General features: G+C 45.3%; 1 protein-coding gene across 1 annotated transcript in view; it reads right to left on the bottom strand.

Annotated features, from left to right (window-relative positions):
• The window catches only part of kiaa1328 (KIAA1328 ortholog), a 53,127-nt gene that overhangs the window by 31,272 nt on the left and 2,254 nt on the right, over positions 1-19,601 (bottom strand). The window contains exons 4-10 of the mRNA XM_014132391.3: positions 18,652-18,752; positions 18,403-18,518; positions 12,107-12,246; positions 10,569-11,245; positions 4,771-4,857; positions 4,524-4,633; positions 4,279-4,399 (exon numbers count right to left, since the gene is read on the bottom strand). Of these exons, the coding sequence (XP_013987866.3) occupies positions 4,279-4,399; positions 4,524-4,633; positions 4,771-4,857; positions 10,569-11,245; positions 12,107-12,246; positions 18,403-18,518; positions 18,652-18,752 (1,352 nt within the window). The remainder of the gene's footprint in view (positions 1-4,278; positions 4,400-4,523; positions 4,634-4,770; positions 4,858-10,568; positions 11,246-12,106; positions 12,247-18,402; positions 18,519-18,651; positions 18,753-19,601) is intronic.

The following is a 19,601-nucleotide window of genomic DNA, read 5'->3' as shown; positions in this document are numbered from 1 at the left end:
TCCGCGCTCTCGACCCTCCTCCCTCTCCTCGCGCTCTACCCTCCTCCCGCGCCCTCGCTCTCTACCCTCCTCCTCCGCCCTCTCGCTCTCTCTCTCGCTCTCCCTATTCCGCGCTCTCGCTCTCCCTATTCCGCGCTCTCGCTCTCCCTCATTCCGCGCTCTCGCTCTCCCTCTTCCGCGCTCTCGCTCTCCCTGCGCTCTCTCCCTCTCCGCGCTCTCGCCTCTCCCGCGCTCTCGCTCTCCCTCTCCCCCACGCTCTCTCTCTCCCTCTCCCGCGCGCTCTCGCTCTCCCTCTTCCGCGCTCTCTCTCTCCCTCTTCCGCGCTCTCGCTCTCCCTCTTCCGCGCTCTCGCTCTCCCTTTCCGCACGCTCTCTCCCTCTTCCGCGCGCTCTCTCCCTCTCCCTAATCCGCGCGCTCTCGCTCTCCCTCTCCCGCGCGCGCGCTCTCCTCTCTCCCTCTCGCGCTCTCGCTCTCCCTCTCCCTCTCCGCGCTCTCCTCTCCCTCCCCTCCGCGCGCTCTCCCTCTCTCTATTCCACGCGCTCTCGCTCTCCCTTCTCCGCGCCTCGTCTCCCTATTCCGCGCCTCTCTCTCTCCCTATTCCGCGCTCTCGCTCTCCCTATTCCGCGCTCTCGCTCTCCCTATTCCGCGCCCTCTCTCTCTCTCCCTATTCCGCGCCCTCTCTCTCTCCCTATTCCGCGCCCTCTCTCTCTCTCCCTCTCCCTATTCCGCGCTCTCGCTCCCTCTCCCTATTCCGCGCGCTCTCTCTCCCTCCCTATTCCGCGCTCTCGCTCTCTCCCCCTATTCCGCGCTCTCTCTCTCCCTCTCCCTATTCCGCGCTCTCGCCTCTCTCCTCTTCCGCGCTCTCGCTTCCCTCATTCCGCGCTCTCGCTCTCCCTATTCCGCGCTCTCGCTCTCCCTCTTCCGCGCTCTCGCTCTCCCTCTTCCGCGCTCTCGCTCTCCCTCTTCCGCGCTCTCGCTCTCCCTCTTCCGCGCTCTCGCTCTCCCTCTTCCGCGCTCTCGCTCTCCCTCTTCCGCGCTCTCGCTCTCCCTCTTCCGCGCTCTCGCTCTCCCTATTCCGCGCTCTCGCTCTCCCTATTCCGCGCTCTCGCTCTCCCTATTCCGCGCTCTCCCTCCCCGCGCTCTCCCTCTCCCTATTCCGCGCTCTCGCTCTCCCTCTCCCTCTTCCGCGCTCTCGCTCTCCCTCTCCCTCTTCCGCGCTCTCGCTCTCCCTATTCCGCGCTCTCGCTCTCCCTATTCCGCGCTCTCGCTCTCCCTCATTCCGCGCTCTCGCTCTCCCTATTCCGCGCTCTCGCTCTCCCTCTCCCTATTCCGCGCTCTCGCTCTCCCTCTCCCTATTCCGGCTCTCGCTCTCCCTCTCCCTATTCCGCGCTCTCGCTCTCTCAAGCCTCCTCCCCCCTCTCTCAAGCCTCCCCCCTCTCTCAAGCCTCCTCCCCCCTCTCTCAAGCCTCCTCCCCCCTCTCTCAAGCCTCCTCCCCCCTCTCTCAAGCCTCCTCCCCCTCTCTCAAGCCTCCCCCCCCTCAATCCTCCTCCCCCCTCTCTCAACCCTCCTCCCCCCTCTCTCTCAACCCTCCTCCCCCCTCTCTCTCAACCCTCCTCCCCCCTCTCTCTCAACCCTCCTCCCCCCTCTCTCTCAACCCTCCTCCCCCCCTCTCTCTCAACCCTCCTCCCCCCCTCTCTCTCAACCCTCCTCCCCCCCTCTCTCTCAACCCTCCTCCCCCCCTCTCTCTCAACCCTCCTCCCCCCCTCTCTCTCAACCCTCCTCCCCCCCTCTCTCTCAACCCTCCTCCCCCCCTCTCTCTCAACCCTCCTCCCCCCCTCTCTCTCAACCCTCCTCCCCCCCTCTCTCTCAACCCTCCTCCCCCCCTCTCTCTCAATCCTCCTCCCCCCCTCTCTCTCAATCCTCCTCCCCCTCCTCCCTCTCAAGCCTCCTCCTCCTCCTCCCTCTCAAGCCTCCTCCCCCCCCCTCTCAAGCCTCCCCCCCCCCCCTCAAGCCTCCTCCCCCCCCTCTCAAGCCTCCTCCCCCCCTCTCTTTATCATATATATGAGAGAGAGAGAGAGAGAGAGAGAGAGAGAGAGAGAGAGAGAGAGAGAGAGAGAGCGAGAGAGAGAGCGAGAGAGAGAGCGAGAGAGAGAGCGAGAGAGACTGTGCATCCCCACAGAAATCTGTTCAATTACACCTGCTGCTGGGTCCCTGCTAGGACAACTAATGGAACGCAGCTTGACTCCTGTCAGCCTTGCCGCTAGCCCGGGAGAAAGCTTCATTTAGCCCATCAAACGCCTAGCCAAGTCCCAGTGCCGACCTAGGCCCACCTCAGCCGCATGCTCCACATTCCCTTCTTTCCTCCCTCTTTTTATTTTCTTTCCTCACCCGTTCGACGACATGTTGCATTGCACTTCCACCCTGCCTGACCTGTTCATGAAAATAGTATTTTTCTAATCTAAATGTTTCTAGATATGGTAGAAAACACACCACAAGCATTTCGCTACACCCGCAAAATGTTATTTGATGAAAATATAGCACAACTTTTAACAATGCTTTGTTTATTCAGTGCTCAATTCTTAATAAGACTAAATTTACCCATATGAAATAAAGATACAGATAATGGGGATCATTAACCTGTCTGGGCTAGTGGGCAGTATTTTCACGGCCGGATAAAAAACGTACCCGATTTAAACTGGTTACTACTCTTGCCCAGAAACGAGAATATGCATATTATTAGTAGATTTGGATAAAAAACACTCTAAAGTTTCTAAAACTGTTTGAATGGTGTCTGTGAGTATAACATAACTCATATGGCAGGCAAAAACCTGAGAAAATTCCAAGCAGGAAGTGGCCTGTCTGAGAATTTGTAGTTCTTCTTTTGATTCTCTATCAAAACTACAGTATCTGTGGGGTTACGTTGCACTTTCTAAGGCTTCCATTGGCTCTCTAAACCCTTCAGAAAGCGGATTGAGGCGTCTGTCTCTGGGCAGAGTACAGTAGCTCAATTTCTCAGTGGTCTGCCTGGTGACAAAGAGATTGGATATGCGCATTCACGCAAGCACGCCGTTTTTTCTTTTCCTCTTTGAATGAATACACTATTGTCTGGTTGGAATATTATCACTATTTTACGAGAAAAATACCATAAACATTTATTTTAAACAGCGTTTAACATGCTTCTAAGTACGGTAATGGAACATTATGATTTTTTTTGTCTCGAAATGCGCTTGCGCGTTACCCTTTGGATAGTGACCTGAACGCACGAACAAAACAGCGGTATTTGGACACAACTATGGATTATTTGCAACAAAAACAACATTTCTTGTGGAAGTAGCAGTCCTGGGAGTGCATTCTGACGAAGATCAGCAAAGGTAATACAATATTTCTAATACTAATTCTGAGTTTAGTGTGCCCCGAACTTGGCGGGTGTCAAAATAGCAAGCCGTGATGGCTGAGCTATGTACCCAGAATATGTGCTTTCGCCGAAAAGCTATTTTAAAATCTGACATAGCGATTGCATAAAGGAGTTCTGTATCTATAATTCTTAAAATAATTGTTATGTATTTTGTCAACGTTTATAATGAGTAATTTAGTAAATTCACCGGAAGTTTTTGGTGGGAATGCATGTTCTGAACATCACACGCCAATGTAAAAAGCTGTTTTTGGATATAAATATGAACTTGATTGAACAAAACATACATGTATTGTATAACAATGTCCTAGGAGTGTCATCTGATGAAGATCAAAGGTTAGTGCTTCATTTAGCTGTGTTTTGAGTTTTTGTGACATATATGCTTGCTTGAAATTATTGCATCTTTTAGGTTTTTGTATTTCGCGCCACGCTGTTCCACTGACTGTTGAATAGAGTGGGACAGTCACGTCCCACCTAGCCCAGAGCGGTTAATAAAATACAAATACCCACACACTGATGAATGCTCCCAATGTTTTTTTGTGCAACATTTCAACCCAGCAGGAGCACTCATCAGTGGACAGCGATCTATTCCCTATTTTGGGTTTACTTTGTGTACCCAGCACCTGCAACTTCCTGGATATGCGTACACTACGTTGGACAATAGCGTATTCATGTCATCACAGCCCAAAGAAAATTGACAACACACTTTATTTTGACCTTAAAGTGCTGATAATGATAATCTAGGCTAAGCTATCCTTGGATCAAGGCTAAGATGCGGTGCAGTACAGTGCTGTCAATTGGGAAACAGCAATGGTGTAAGGGATACAACAGTGTTGTGATTGGGACACCAAATTCTGTGGCTTACCTAGCGTGGGGGGTCCTAGGTAGAGTGGGGGGCATCACTGGTGCTGGGGTGGCTTTGAGAATGCTTTGGGACACCACAGGAGAGGTGGCTATATCCCTCCTGGACTTGTTATGACAGGGCTCTGCATATGGAGGACAACAAAAAAAATGGACTTCAGAACCCTAATGAAGGAGACTATGAAGCAGGGATGGCTAACTGGCAGCCCATGGATACAGAGCTGTCACACACAAATGCACACAACCTACCAGGGGAGTGTATGGAGTTTTGCAGGGGGATGTGTGCAGTATTGTCTTTGTGTGGAGGTACTTCTTGTTCTGCTGCCAAGTCCTCTGCATCGTCACACCCTCTCATCTCACTGCAGAGACACACACAGTCAAGCTTTGTAAGCTAAAGGTTGGATTACTAGATACAAAAATGCCAGTTATTCAGAGAGCGAGAGATGGAGAGGAAAGAGTGTGTGAGAGATTGAGTGAGGTGATTCCAAGGCTTTACCTGAGTAGTGCATGGCTGTTGGGTGAAGGATCAGTCCCATTTCTGGACATGGAGTGGCTGAGTTCGTCTAAAGTGGCTTGCTGGAACCTGCAAGACACAACATTAAGTACAGGCCAAGACCGACAGCGGTAGGGATAGGAAAGCAGTAAGACATGTTCCAAGTTATGATATCTACCAGTAAAAACTAAGGCAAGAATGGGTATGCAAACCAGGTATTTAAAAAGTTAAGTCTTAGTGGAATATTGCAATGTGCAAGTCAATCATCATGGAATAGCTTACCTTGAAAAGCGGACATTTCCTCTTGGCTTTTTGGTCCATGAAAAGTCATTGACGTTATACTAGCCGATTTACAAGTTCTACTGCTCCAAAATAAATTATCTGCGATTTCATTTCTGATCATTTTTCATGAGATGTAAGCCCATTATTTTGTTTCCTGACGCTTCTGTTGCGGTAAAACCATGTTCCGGTTATTATTAGCAAGACAACATTCAATTTTGGCTTCAGCTTGGTTTTCCATTCAAAGTGTTCCATTTAGAGGTTGACCGATTAATCGGAATGGCCGATTAATTAGGGCCGATTTCAAGTTTTCATAACAATCGGTAATCGGTATTTTTGGCCACCGATTTGACGATTAAAAAAATTGTTTAAAAAATAATTATAATAAATTTACACCTTTATTTAACTAGACAAGTCAGATTAAGAACACATTCTTATTTTCAATGACGGCCTAGGAACGGGGGTTAACTGCCTTGTTCAGGGGGGATTCGGGGATTCGTTTTTGCAACCTTCCGGTTACTAGTCCAACGCTCTAACCACCTGCCTTACATTGCACTCCACGAGGAGCCTGCATGGCAGGCTGACTACCTGTTACGCGAGGGCAGCAAGAAGCCAAGGTAAGTTGCTAGCTAGCATTAAACTTATCTTATAAAAAACTATCAATCTTAACATAATCACTAGTTAACTACACATGGTTGATGATATTACTAGTTTATCTAACGTGTCCTGCGTTGCATATAATCGATGCGGTGCCTGTTAATTTCTCATTGAATCACAGCCTACTTCGACAAACGGGTGTTGATTTAACAATCGCATTTGCGAAAAAAGCACTGTCGTTGCACCAATGTACCTAACCCTAAACATCAATGCCTTTCTTTAAAATCAATACACAAGTATATATTTTTAAACCTGCATATTTAGTTAATATTGCCTGCTAACATGAAATTGTGTCACTTCTCTTGCGTTCATTGCACGCAGTCAGGGTATATGCAACAGTTTGGGCCGCCTGGCTTGTTGCGAACTAATTTGCCAGAAGTTTACGTAATTATGACATAACATTGAAGGTTGTGCAATGTAACAGGAATATTTAGACTTAGGGATGCCACCCGTTAGATAAAATACGGAACGGTTCAGTATTTGACTGAAAAAAAACGAGATGATAGTTTCCAGATTCGACCATATTAATGACCTAAGGCTCATATTTCTGTGTGTTTATTATATTATAATTAAGTCTATGATTTGATAGAGCAGTCTGACTGAGCGGTGGTAGGCACCAGCAGGCTCGTAAGCATTCATTCAAACAGCACTTTCGTGCGTTTTTCCAGCAGCTCTTCATGGTGCTTCAAGCATTGCGCTGTTTATCAACTATAATTTAATATAATTTGTGGAACGTTCCAACAGGAATCTATCCCAAAAACTTCGTAAATAACAAGTTTGCCAAAAAATCAAGGCATTACAAAGTTGTATAGCGGCAGAATAAGATACCGGGTAGGGAGTGGTCTATTTCATTGCGTTTTTCACTCATCACATTTATTCTGAAAAATGTCTGTCCTCACTCTGGTTGCCTATGGACAAACATTAAGAATAAGCTACGTGGTGAGTTGATGCCTATTCGGCAGCTAGTTAGCTAGGTTTGTATGCGTTGCTACTTTGTATGCGTTGTTGGTTGGCAACCTTTTACTTTACGTTTTTTGGAACAGATTCCAGTTGGAACGTTCCACAAATTATACCCACCCCTTCAAGCCTATCAACTCCCAAGATTAGGCTGGTGTAACCGATGTGAAATGGCTAGCTAGTTAGCGGGGTGCGCGCTAATAGCGTTTCAAACGTCACTCGCTCTGAGACTTGGAGTAGTTGTTACCCTTGCTCTGCATGGGTAACGCTGCTTCGAGGGTGGCTGTTGTCGATGTGTTCCTGGTTCGAGCACAGGTAGGAGCGAAGAGAGGGACGGAAGCTATACTGTTACACTGGCAATACTAAAGTGCCTATAAGAACATCCAAGTCAAAGGTATATGAAATACAAATCGTAGAGAGAGAAATAGTCCTATAATTCCTATAATAACTACAACCTAAAACTTCTTACCTAGAAATATTGAAGACTCATGTTAAAAGGAACCACCAGCTTTCATATGTTCCCATGTTCTGAGCAAGGCACTTAAACGTTAGCTTTCTTACATGGCACATATTGCACTTTTACTTTCTTCTCCAACACTTTGTTTTGCATTATTTAAACCAAATTGAACACGTTTCATTATTTATTTGAGGCTAAATTGATTTTATTGATGTATTATATTAAGTTAAAAGTGTTCATTCAGTATTGTTGTAATTGTCATTATTACAAATAAATTTAAAAAATGGCTGATTAATCGGTATCGGCTTTTTCGGTCCTCCAATAAATCGGTATCGGTGTTGAAAAATCATAATCGGTCGACCTCTAGTTCCATTAGCAAGGGAACCCAATTTTTGGTCGCTTTCTCGTTTTAAAATATGATATAGTAACCTCTCAATAACTCTTCAACATCTCAAATGGCGAGACTGACTATTTACCACATGCACAGACTCCATTAATGTGTTTGTGTCGGAAGCATGTCTATTTAGTCAGGCAATGCCCACGTTATTCTGACATATTTTAGAATGTAAAAATAATGTGAATGTCAATGCATAATGCCATTTGGTAGGCCTTTAAAAAAAACATTCTTAAAGTGTGGTGGGGGGGTATTTTTCTATAGATATTACAACAATTAAATATACATTGTAGGTCCTTAATAATTACAATTAAATGCTTGAAAAAGTCCTTGATTTTGACTTGCCAATGTCTGTATGAACCCTGTATAGGCTTCTTGCCCACAAATGAAAGATAAAAATCACCTGCTATTGAAATTATGCATGCATCATTCCATTCCTGTCAGATCTTGTGCAAGTACGTATGCATGTATATATATATATTTTTTTTTCCCCATTCCGGCCAGTACCTTTGAGTTGGCACTGGCCCGGTGTGCCACTGGCAAATTGACCTGAAAGTCGTGCAGGGCCTATATCAATGATCTACAGTGCATTTGGAAAAGTATTCAGACCCCTTGACTTTATCCACATTTTGTTCAATTACAGCCTTATTCTACAATGGATTAAATATCCCCCCCCCCCCCCCACCAATCTACACACAATACCCCATAATGGCAAAGCAAAAACAGGTTTAGACATTTTTGCAAATGTATAAAAAATAAAAGTGAAATATTACATTTACATAAGCATCAATGGAAACAGGACGCACCCGAGCTCAATTTCGAGTCTCGTAGCAAAGGGTGTAAATACTTATGTAAATAAGGTATCTTTTCATTTGCAAACATTTCTAAAAACCTGCTTTTATTTAATCCATTTTAGAATAAAGCTGTAATTTAACAAAATGTGAAAAAGTCAAGGGTTCTGAATGCACTGTACACACACACACACACACACACCCCAGATGACTAATAGGTAGCGCAAATGTTACTGTCCCCACTACAACAAAAAAATACATGTAATTTTGTCCTTGAAACATTTTATTGAAATACTGTAGGGTGCCAATATGGCCGACCGGTGGCTTCAAAGCTTCTCAATGGCCAATACATAGTATCAGCAACCCAGGATTGAAATAAATCATTGGCCTATATGTCTACCACTTTGTGTAGCTGTTAGCGATGCTAATGATGTCCTTACTGTTTACGGGTAGATAGAAAGGCAATTAAAAATGTAAATACAAAGTAGCCTATAACCAACTGTCAGAATCATGAAGTGCACTGCAGAAACACAGCTTGCCAAACAACTGTCTGGCTGGCGCCTTCCTGAATTAATTAACCAAAGAAATCTACATTTCTCAGATTTAAAAAAAAATTGTCCCCTGATGTGGTTTAAGCATTGTTGTGGACATGGAATATCCAATTTTGATGTTTTCCTATTTAATAAAACGAGAACCTGAAAAAACTGGGGGTGGGGATCTGTCCCTCTCCCTGCTTTTTTGTTGTTGTCGTGGTATCGTTTTGGTATCAAGTACTGTTTTTGTTGTTGAATTTTTGCCCTCTAGAGGATTTCGTATAAAAGAACACATGGCACTTTGAAATCTGCAATAAATACATATCACACTTTTTTTGTTATGTTTTCTGTTAGAGTAAATCTACAAAAATCTATGTAAGAACACAAAGACATGGTAATTTTAAAGATGGCTAGTCATTATTTGCATGGTTATTTATGGAATGGAGGCACAGGTCATTATCAATGATCAATATTCTAATTAAAAAACATTGGTGCAAAGTGCTGGTGCCATCAAGTGAAAATGTTGGTAGCACCAGTGCCACCACTGGAAAAGTTAGTGTAGAACCCTGTTTGATGTCTTTTTTTAAATCCATTGAACAAACTATAAACACAACATGTAAATTGTTGGTGCTACGTTTCATGAGCTGAAATAAAAGATCCCAGAAATGTTCAATATGCACAAAACGCTTATTTCTCAAAAATGTTGTGCAGAAATATGTTTGCATCCCTGCTAGTGAGCATTTCTCCTTTGCCAAGGTAATCCATCCACCTGACAGGTTTCGCATATCAAGAAGCTGATTATACAGCGTGATCATTACACAGGTGTGACTTGTGCTGGGGACAAAAAAAGACCATTCTGAAATGTGCAGTTTTGTCACAACACAAGTTTTGAGGGAGCGTGTAAGTGGCATGGTGACTACAGGAATGTCCACCAGAGCTGTTCCAAGATAATATAAATGTTCATTTCTCTACCAATGTCATTTTAGAAAATTTGGCAGTACATCCAACTGGCCTCACAACCACAAATCATGTATATGGCGTCGTGTGGGTCGAGCAGTTTGTAGATGTCGTTGTGAACACAGTGCCCCATGGTGGCGGTGAGGTTATGGTATGGGACAACCAACACCATTGCATTTTATCGATGGTAACTTGAATGCACAGACATACCGTGACGAGATCCTGAGGCCCATCGTAGTGCCATTCATCCACCACCATCACCTCATGTTTCAGCATGATAATGTACGGCCCCATACACAATTCCCGGAAGCTGAAAATGTCCCAGTTCATCCATGGCCTGCATTCTCAGACATGTCACCCATTGAGCATTGTTTGGGATGCTCTGGATCGACGTGTATGACAGCGTGTTCCAGTTCCCACCAATATCCAACAATTTCACACAGCCATTAAAGAGGAGTGGGACAACATTCCACAATCAACAGCCTGATCAAATGTATGCGAAGGAGAAGTGTCGCACTGCATGGGGCAAATGGTGGTCACACCAGATACTGACTGGTTTTCTGATCCACATCCCCTACTTTTTTTTTTGGGGGGGGGGGGGGGGCATCTGAGATTGTTGCAGACACATATCTGTATTCCCAGTCATGTGAAATCCATTGATTAGGGCCTCAATTGACTAATTTCCTTATACGAACTGTAACACGGTAAAATCTTTGAAATTGTTGCATGTTGAGTTAATATTTTTGTTCAGTATAAAATGTAATTCAATTTAATACCTGCTGTAGTCTAGGCGTGTGTGTCGGAGATGCTGGTTCTGTCTGATCAGACGCTCCTCCTGCTGGGCCAGCCGCGCCTGCAGCCGCTCTCTCTCCACCTCCAGCTGCAGCTTCTGCAGGAACAGCTGGTGCCTCCTCTCCTCCCAGTCCTCCGGGCCTAGGAGGGGTGCTGTGAGGGCCCCCTCTGCCCCTACTCCCTCCCCCAATGGGTCTTCTCCGGGTAGTAACCCTCCAGGTTCAAGTAGACCTCTGCTGTCTTTGAGTAGTTCACCAGGGCCGTTGTGGAGCAGCGGGCTGGTGTTGCCCAAACGAGGGGCTTCTGTGGCCCCCCTATGGGGGAACCTCCCGTTGACCAGACTTTCCTGTCTGCTGCGGTGGGATGCTAGGCGAAGCTCGCTATGGGCCCCTCCTCGGCAGCCCCGTGGTTTCATTGGTCCCTGGGATTGGTCGCTGGAGGAATAGGGAGGGAGAGTGTCTGAGTGCAGGTCGTCCGAGAGAGAGGCAGGACTCAGGGATGGGACACTTCCTCCCGCTCCTCTTCCTCCGCCACTTCGCTCTCTTCCTCCTCCGTTTGTCCCAGTTCCTCCAAGAGTGGGCAGGTCTAGGTAGGAGCCATCCAAGGCTGTGGCCCTCTCTCCCCTGCTAGGCTTGGTGGAGGCTCCCTCACTGCTGGGGGCCTGTGGAGACAAGAGAGCCACCCAGTCATATATACCTTTCTATTTGTATCTATTGTCAATATATTATTCAATGTTACCATTTAATCTTATGCACCTGGATTTCAGCCTGTATTAACTGCTACAGTATGTAAGCATCAATAAAATCTGAAACTTGTCATGTATTCGTCTCCAATCTCTACAAGTATTTAAGAGTAAGCGGTCACTCCTTCCTTTACCTGTTTTAACTTTTCTGTGAGAGAGCAATGGTTAAGCCAAGATAGACTCGACACCGATACAACGCAGAAGTAAGCGGTATGGAATCTTTCACTTCAATTTGGTTAGGGCAAGAGATTCTGAAAAAAAAGTGCTGAGCACAGGGAAACCAAGGTCTCTGAAGCAAAAAAGATAAACCCTTACAGAAAAGTGCCCACCTTCAGCAAGACAAGAGAGCGACTGACTAATCCAGTGTGCGGTCACAGAGCACGCAAACACGCATTACTCAGCCCCACCGTAGGCCACGGAGGATGACGAAGTTGTCTAAATGATTACCTTGAGAAATGGTTTGTGCTTCCGTATGTGGTCATAGCAGACTTTTCCTTAGCTGTCGTGACATTTGATGTGCTGTCTAGGTCTTAGGGCGGGTCCTTCGAAAATAAAATGTGTGAGTGTGTATGTGCATCTCTCCCAGTTGGGGGTATTGCGTTTGATGGTGAACAGCGCTGTTGTTTGGAGATGGCTCACGGGGGAAGGTGACGGGCGCACACACACAAATATGCTCTTTCACACACATTCACACTATCGCCATCTCTCAGACGCACATCTGTATCACAATCTCGTATTACGCATGTTGCAGGCATTAACACACACACAGAGAGTGAGTACCTTGCTGTAGGAGTTATAGTGGGGGCTGCGGGTGTGGCTGAGCTGGGCAATGGACTGGTTGAGTTTCTCCTGCTGCTGAGAGAGGTACTGCTGGTAGAGACCAAGCAGCTCCTGGCACTCCCGATACTGCTGCTGTAGGCCTGGGCCAAAGGGGGTTGGGGTTAAGGGTCATATTAGTCTCCATTTTTCTTCCTTTTTTGTGATACATTTTTATTTACATTTTGCAGACATGTCACATAACATATGCTCAAAAGAACATCCCACCCACCACCCCATCATTAAGCCAGCAAAGTGAAAGAGAACAGTGAGTTTCAACTCAAAATGTTGAAAAAGAGAAACTGAAAAGAAAGAGCATGATAAAAATGTTGTTGGGCAGGTAGAGCTTTCCAGATTTCTCCATCTGGGTCGGGCCAGGCTGAGCAGAGCTGGGCCGTGATGCCAGATCTGGGTGCCAGGCTGAATGCCAGACAAGAGAGAGCTCATCTGGAGCAAAACCACTGCTGAGCATGAGGGGCCTGCTAATGACAGCACTGCTCGTACACACAACCAGGCTGTGAGGTAGATACTTCCATTGCAACCCCTACATTATTAACAAAGCATCAGATCACATACACAGTGCATTGGAAAGCATTCAGACCCCTTGACTTTTCAAATTCGTTACAACCTTATTCCACAATTGATTAAATTGTTTTCTTCCCTCAATCTACACACATTACCCTATAATGACAAAGCAAAAACCAGGTTGAGAAATTTTTGCAAAGGTATACAAATAAAAAAATTGAAAAATCACATTGACATAAGTATTCAGAACCTTTACTCAGTACTTTGTTGAAGCACCTTTGGCAGCGATTACAGCCTCAAGTCTTCTTGAGTATGATGCTACAAGCTTGACAAGTCCAGGTTCTGGCTGGCCCATTCAAGCACATTCAGAGACTTGTCCCTAAGCCACTCGTGCATTGTCTTGGTTGTGTGCTGAGGGTCGTTGTCCTGTTGGAAGGTGAACCTTCACCCCACTCTGCGGTCCCGAGTGCACTGGAGCAGGTTTTCATCAAGGATCTCTTTACTTTGCTCAGTTCATCTATCCCTCGATCCTGACTAGTGTCACAGTCCATGCCACGGAAAAACATCCCCACAGCATGATGCTGCCACCACCATGCTTCACCGTAGGGATGGTACAAGGTTTCCTACAGACATGAAGCTTGGCATTCAGGCCAAAGAGTTCAATCTTGGTTTCATCAGACCAGAGAATCTTGTTTCTCATGGTCAGAGTCCTTTAGGTGCCTTTTGGCAAACTCCATGCGGGCTGTCATGTGCCTTTTACTGAGGAGTGGCTTCCGTCTGGCCACTCTACCATAAAGGCCTGATTGGTGGAGTGCTGCAGAGATAGTTGTCCTTCTGGAATTTTCTCCCATCTCCACAGACGAACTCTGGAGCTCTATCAGAGTGACCAATGGGTTCTTGGTCACCTCCCTGACCAAGACCATTTTCCCCCCGGATTGCTCAGTTTGGCCGGGCAGCCAGCTCTAGGAAGAGTCTTGGTGGTACCAAACTTCTTCCATTTAAGAATGATGGAGGCCACTGTGTTCTTGGGGACCTTCAATGCTGGGTGGGGCGACAGCGTAGCCTAGTGGTTAGAGCGTTGGACTAGTAACCGAAAGGTTGCAAGTTCGAATCCCCAAGCTGACATGGTACAAATGTGTCGTTCTGCCCCTGAACAAGGCAGTTAACCCACTGTTCCTAGGCCGTCATTAAAAATAAGAATTTGTTCTTAACTGACTTGCCTTGTTAAATAAAAGGTAAAATAAATAAAAAATGCTGCAGACAATTTTTGGTACCCTTCCCCAGACCTGTGCCCTGACACAATCCTGTCTTGGAGCTCTATGGACAATTCCTTCGACCCCATGGCTTGGTTTTTGCTCTGACATACACTGTGGGACCTTTTTTATTTGGTGACCTATCCCCATAATCCATTGACATGGAAATTGCCCCTGAAGTGTTTGGTCGATTCTGTCAAATTTTGTAATGACTGAATTCAGTCATCATCAAATCAAATTAGATTTGTCACATGCGCTGAGTACAACAGGTGTAGATCTGAAATTCTTACATACAAGCCCTTAACCAACAATGCAACAATGCAGGTGTGTGCCTTTCTAAATCATGTCCAATCAATTAAATTTGCCGTAGGCGGACTCCAATGAAGTTGTAGAAACATCAAGGATGATCAATGGAAACAGGATGCACCGGAGCTCAATCTCGAGTCTCTTAGCAAAGGGTCTGAATACTTATGTTAATAAAGGTATTTCTATTTTGTTATAAATCAAATCAAATTTCAAATCAAATTTATTTATAAAGCCCTTCTTACATCAGCTGATATCTCAAAGTGCTGTACAGAAACCCAGCCTAAAACCCCAAACAGCAAGCAATGCAGGTGTAGAAGCACGGTGGCTAGGAAAAACTCCCTAGAAAGGCCAAAACCTAGGAAACCTAGAGAGAATGTGCTAACATTTCAGAAAACCTGTTTTTGCTTGGTCATTATGGGGTAGTGTGTAGAATGATGGGGATTTTTATTTTATTTTTTTATACATTTTAGAATAAGGCTGTAATGTAACAAAATGTGGAAAAAGTCAAGGGGTCTGAATACTTTCTGAATGCACGGTAGGTAGACCCACAGAGAATTTGCATTGCACCAACAATAACACATTACCACCTCTAGTCACCCCTCAAGATGGGTACACACAGTCCCAAACACACTCCTACCAACCACTACCCATAAACCTCCCTGCTGCAGGCCATATCCTTTTATGGATGGGCAATAGCCCCAGGCTGATGACTTTCTCAACACATCACCTTTAAAAGTCCCCGATTTGGGAGCAAATTAAAAGTTTTCAAAATGAAGTCATAATGAAGTAACAGTCAGTGGAAAGATACACTAGGAGAAAACACTTTGGTGTCGGATGAGTTCAACCAAGCCTGGGAAATGAAACGGAGCATGGGAAGAGAAAGGCTTCTTTCATAAACACTAAACACTCTACCGACTGCAAGGGTAGTGCGTACGGCCCAGTATATCACTCAGGTCAAGCTTCCAGCCATCTAGGACCTCTATACCAGGCGGTGTCAAAGGAAGGCCCTAAAAATTGCCATAGACTCCAGCCACCCTAGTCAGACTGTTCGCGCTGCTCGGGCACGGCTAACAGGTAACCCCGCACATTGACTCAGTACTGGTACCACCTGTATACAGTCTCGTTATTGTTCTTTTATTGTCGCTCTTATTTTTTACATTAGTTTATTTGGTAAATATTTTTCTTGACTCTTATTTTTCTTAAAACTGCATTGTTGGTTAAGGGCTTGTAAGTAAGCGTTTCAGATCTACACCTGTTGTATTTGGCGCATGTGACAAATATAATTTAATTTAATGATGACTGAATTCAGTCATGACAAAATTTGACAGAATCGACCAAACACTTCAGGGGCAATTTCCATGTCAATGGATTATGGGGATAGGTCACCAAATAAAATAAAAAGGTCCCACAGTTGATATTAGAGTTTCATCATGTCCAAATCATTCGAAAGTTTACCCGTGAAGCTCAAGTCACGTATAGATGATTTGAACATGAAGCGCAAAAAATGCTAATATCGGTCACATGACTTGAATGGGATTTGTGCCATAAATGCTAAAATGTTAGCATTTGGAAACTAAACCAAAGCATGGATTGCTGTTATACCTTGTCCATAGACTGCTAAGGAAACCAGGTAAGGAAACTAAAGTGTTATTTTGTAATTTGGGTGAACTATCCCTTTAATGTTGATAGTATAATATCCTCTGGGTTATCATCAGGATCCTTTTATTCAAAAGGAGCCTAATAGACGCGACCATGTCAGAGTAACCCACACAAATCTGGTATTGCAAGCATCATGCTCCAACCAAAAGTCATCACAACCACCTAACCTGGCTAGAGTTTGGGCACGTAAACACACTTACATTAAAAAGGTTGATGGGTCAAAGCAGCCTTGATGCCCAACGCCTGGTAATCTAGGGCCGACTGAAGCGCAATTGATAAGGATGTCTTCACACACCGAAGACAGTAAAACCGCTTCTCTGAGTCTTGGCCATGAGCCAATCAGAACGCACGCCCTCTTCAATTTTTACGCTCCTTAATCCAAAAATATACAAAATCAAGAGTTTGCAATCGAGGCTTCAGACAGTGCCTGTCAAAATGATTCACTCGCCCTGTCAGGCCGTGCCCAAATGAAATAATGAAATCCACCTTAAGGTGAAACAAATTTGCGCAGGAAAGGAATATTTTAAAGCCTGCCTTATGAGCTCTGTGCCAAATCGACTGGGTGTGTGAATGAGTGTGTATGCAGTCTCTCTCTTTCAGCGTGTGTGTGTGTGTGTATTGTGTGTGTGTGTGTGTGTCTGTGTGTTTAGGGCCTGGTGATGAAGAATTGATGGAAGGGGACAGTTAGCATAACTTTATGTTCCTGGAGAGGACAAATCAGTTTACAAGGAACCAACCAAATAAATAGCTGCATCAAACGCTATAGCTCAAAGTTGACTTTGATTTAAAGGTCTAACATAAATACAATGAGAACAAAGTAAACTCAAAGTTTAGCCCTTTATCCATTGCCTAAGGGAGGAGTGTAGAGTCACTTAATATTTCAACCACAGCAGTGGTATAGTCGCTGACTAACTTGCAAGGTTGATAAAAAAAATGTGATATGTGAAGCACAGACTCAGAAATGACATTTAGCTTTTAACCTCCCCAAAACAACATGCCAAGGGGAAACAACCAAAGACAACCTTATTCAAATCGTAGATTTCATTCAGCACTTGAGCTTCAAAATGGTCCTGACAGACAACATTTCAACAAGAATGCTTTTCTCTCATCTCAGGTCTTTAGACGGAGATATACATCCTCCCCTTGATAACCTGGCTCTTGGTAGATAAGACTGAAGGTGAGGCAGAGGGTGTAATGGAATTAAACTTTACAAGTCTCCCTTTAGCCCGTTTGCCTTTGGTGTCTCCTTAACCTTAAAAGATCAGTCCGGAACCCTACGTCTCAGAAGTCTCTTTATGACTGTGTGTGCGCTTTAAAAGACTGGTTATCCCATCGAGGTGCTTTAATCAGAGTTTTTCCAGCTCAAATTCCTTTTTAATGGAGTTTGGAAGTTTAGTATAAATGCCAGGTCTCACAGCCAAAGTGCCTTTAATTGAGTTGTGCTTTCCTAATTTCCCAGCTCCGCTGCCAATTGTGCAATTTACCAGCCAACGATTACTCTTCATATTTCGCTGTGTTTCCCCCCCTAAATTGACGGCTCTCCCCACGTCGGTTTGACCTGAGCGGAATCGTTAAGGAGGACGACAGGAGGGGTGGGATGCAAAAGTGGAGGAAACAGAGTAATTCTGGGATGCTGCTGGAATTACAGGAAAGTTGCCAGGTCATGCCAAGAGACTGAGCCTGACAGTGTTAGCTTGTTTAGAATTAACTGGTGGCGTTGCATCTGAAAGCCTTTGATAGGTCAGGAAAAGGTAAGATATGACAAAATTCAGTGCATGAAGAAGAACAAGATTACCAAAACATGAGACAAGAGCAAATGCCACAGTCCCACAAGGTAAAACGTCATAGGCGGTAACGGTTTCAAACAACGTAATCCACAGTGATCTCAGACAGAGTGCAAATGTCATATTAAATGTCAAGATGTGGCCAAGAAGCAAAATCGTGAAAAAGCAGGGGGGAATGAAGGTACGTGTGAATGTTATAACGCTCATGGAGTATCTGGCCGACAACTGAGGCTGGCAGTGGTGATATCAAGCCCTAGGCAATGCTGCCCCCTGCTGCCAGAATACAGGAAGAGCCTTAAATTCTTCAGTGGCAGAGTAGGGCTGCAGTGTCTGCAAGTACTCTTTTTTGTTTGTTTGTTTTTTTAACCTTTATTTAACTAGGCAAGTCAGTTAAGAACAAATTCTTATTTTCAATGACGGCCTGGGTTAACTGCCTTGTTCAGGGGCAGAACGACATATTTTTACCTCGTCAGCTCAGGGATTCGATCTTGCATCCTTTCGGTTACTAGTCCAACGCTCTAACCACTAGGCTACCTGCCGCCCACTCATGGCTGTGTTATAAATCATTGACTGATACAGGTCTGGGAAAGCAAGAAAACACCATCAGGCAGGCCTCAAGGACTGGGGTTGAGGATACTTCAGACAGACAATGACACCACAGGGCTGACAATGTCATTAGGAGACGCCCTTGATATGCGTGTTTATCCGTGTGCATCCATGGGGAAAAGGATACTCTCTCTCTCCTGTACAATGAGCTGGTTCTGCTGCTCAAGCTGTAGAATTTTGCGCTCAAAGGTCTCCTGTTCGTCCCTCAGCCTCTGTACCGACGACTCCTTCTCTTCACTCACTCTGGGTAAGAAGAGATGGAGGGTCAGGGATTATAGCACACTGTGTAAATTAACTTCATTCTTGAGAAAATCCACACACCTAAAAATCCTAAATCCCTGCCAAATACAGACACTTATGTTGGATGAGCAGTTACCTGGCCAGCTCCTGGATGAGGTTGGCGATGCGCCGCTTATCCTGGGGACAGAGGTCCTTCAGAGAGGTCCTGTTCTTAGCCTGGGTCACCTCAGAGAGTGCCTGAACACAATACATACACTACATGGCCAAAAGTATGTGGACATCGATTCAAATTTGTGCATTTGGCTATTTCAGTCACACCCGTTGCTGACAGGTGTATAAAATCAGACAGCCATGCAATCTCCATAGACAAACATTGGCAGTAGAATGGCCCATATGGAAGTGCTCAGTGACTTTCAGCGTGGCACCGTCATTGGATTCCACCTTTCCAACAAGTCAGTTTGTCCCATTTCTGCCCTGCTAGAGCTGTCCCGGTCAACTGTAAGTGCTGTTATTGTGAAGTGGAAACGTCTAGGAGCAACAACGGCTCAGCTGCGAAGTGGTAGACCTCACAAGCTCATAGAAGGGAACTGCCAAGATTTCTGAGTCCCCCGTCTGTCCTTGATTGCAACACTCACTACCGAGTTCCAAACTGCCTCTGGAAGCAACGTCAGCACAAGAACTGTTCGTCGGAAACTTCATGAAATGGGTTTCCATGGCCAAGCAGCCACACACAAGCCTAAAATCACCATGCGCGATGCGAAGCGTCGGCTGGAGTGGTGTAAAGCTCGCCACCATTGGACTCTGGAGCAGTGGAAACGCATTCTCTGGAGTGATGAATAACGCTTCACCATCTGGCAGTCCGACGGACAAATCTTGGTTTGGAGGATGCCAGGAGAATGCTACCTTCTCGAATGCATAGTGCGAACTGTAAAGTTTGGTGGAGGAGGAATAATGGTCTGGGGCTGTTTTTCATGGTTCAGGCTAGGCCCCTTAGTTCCAGGGAAGGGAAATCTTAACACTACAGCATACAATGACATTCTGGACTAGTGTTCCCAACCCTGGTCCTCGATTACCCCCAACAGTACA

The sequence above is a fragment of the Salmo salar genome, chromosome 12 (assembly GCF_965601325.2).
Source record: "Salmo salar chromosome 12, fSalSal1, whole genome shotgun sequence".
NCBI lineage: Eukaryota > Metazoa > Chordata > Actinopteri > Salmoniformes > Salmonidae > Salmo > Salmo salar.
The sequence above is the reverse complement of the archived record's forward strand: the minus strand, read 5'-3'. Positions and strand labels throughout refer to the sequence as shown.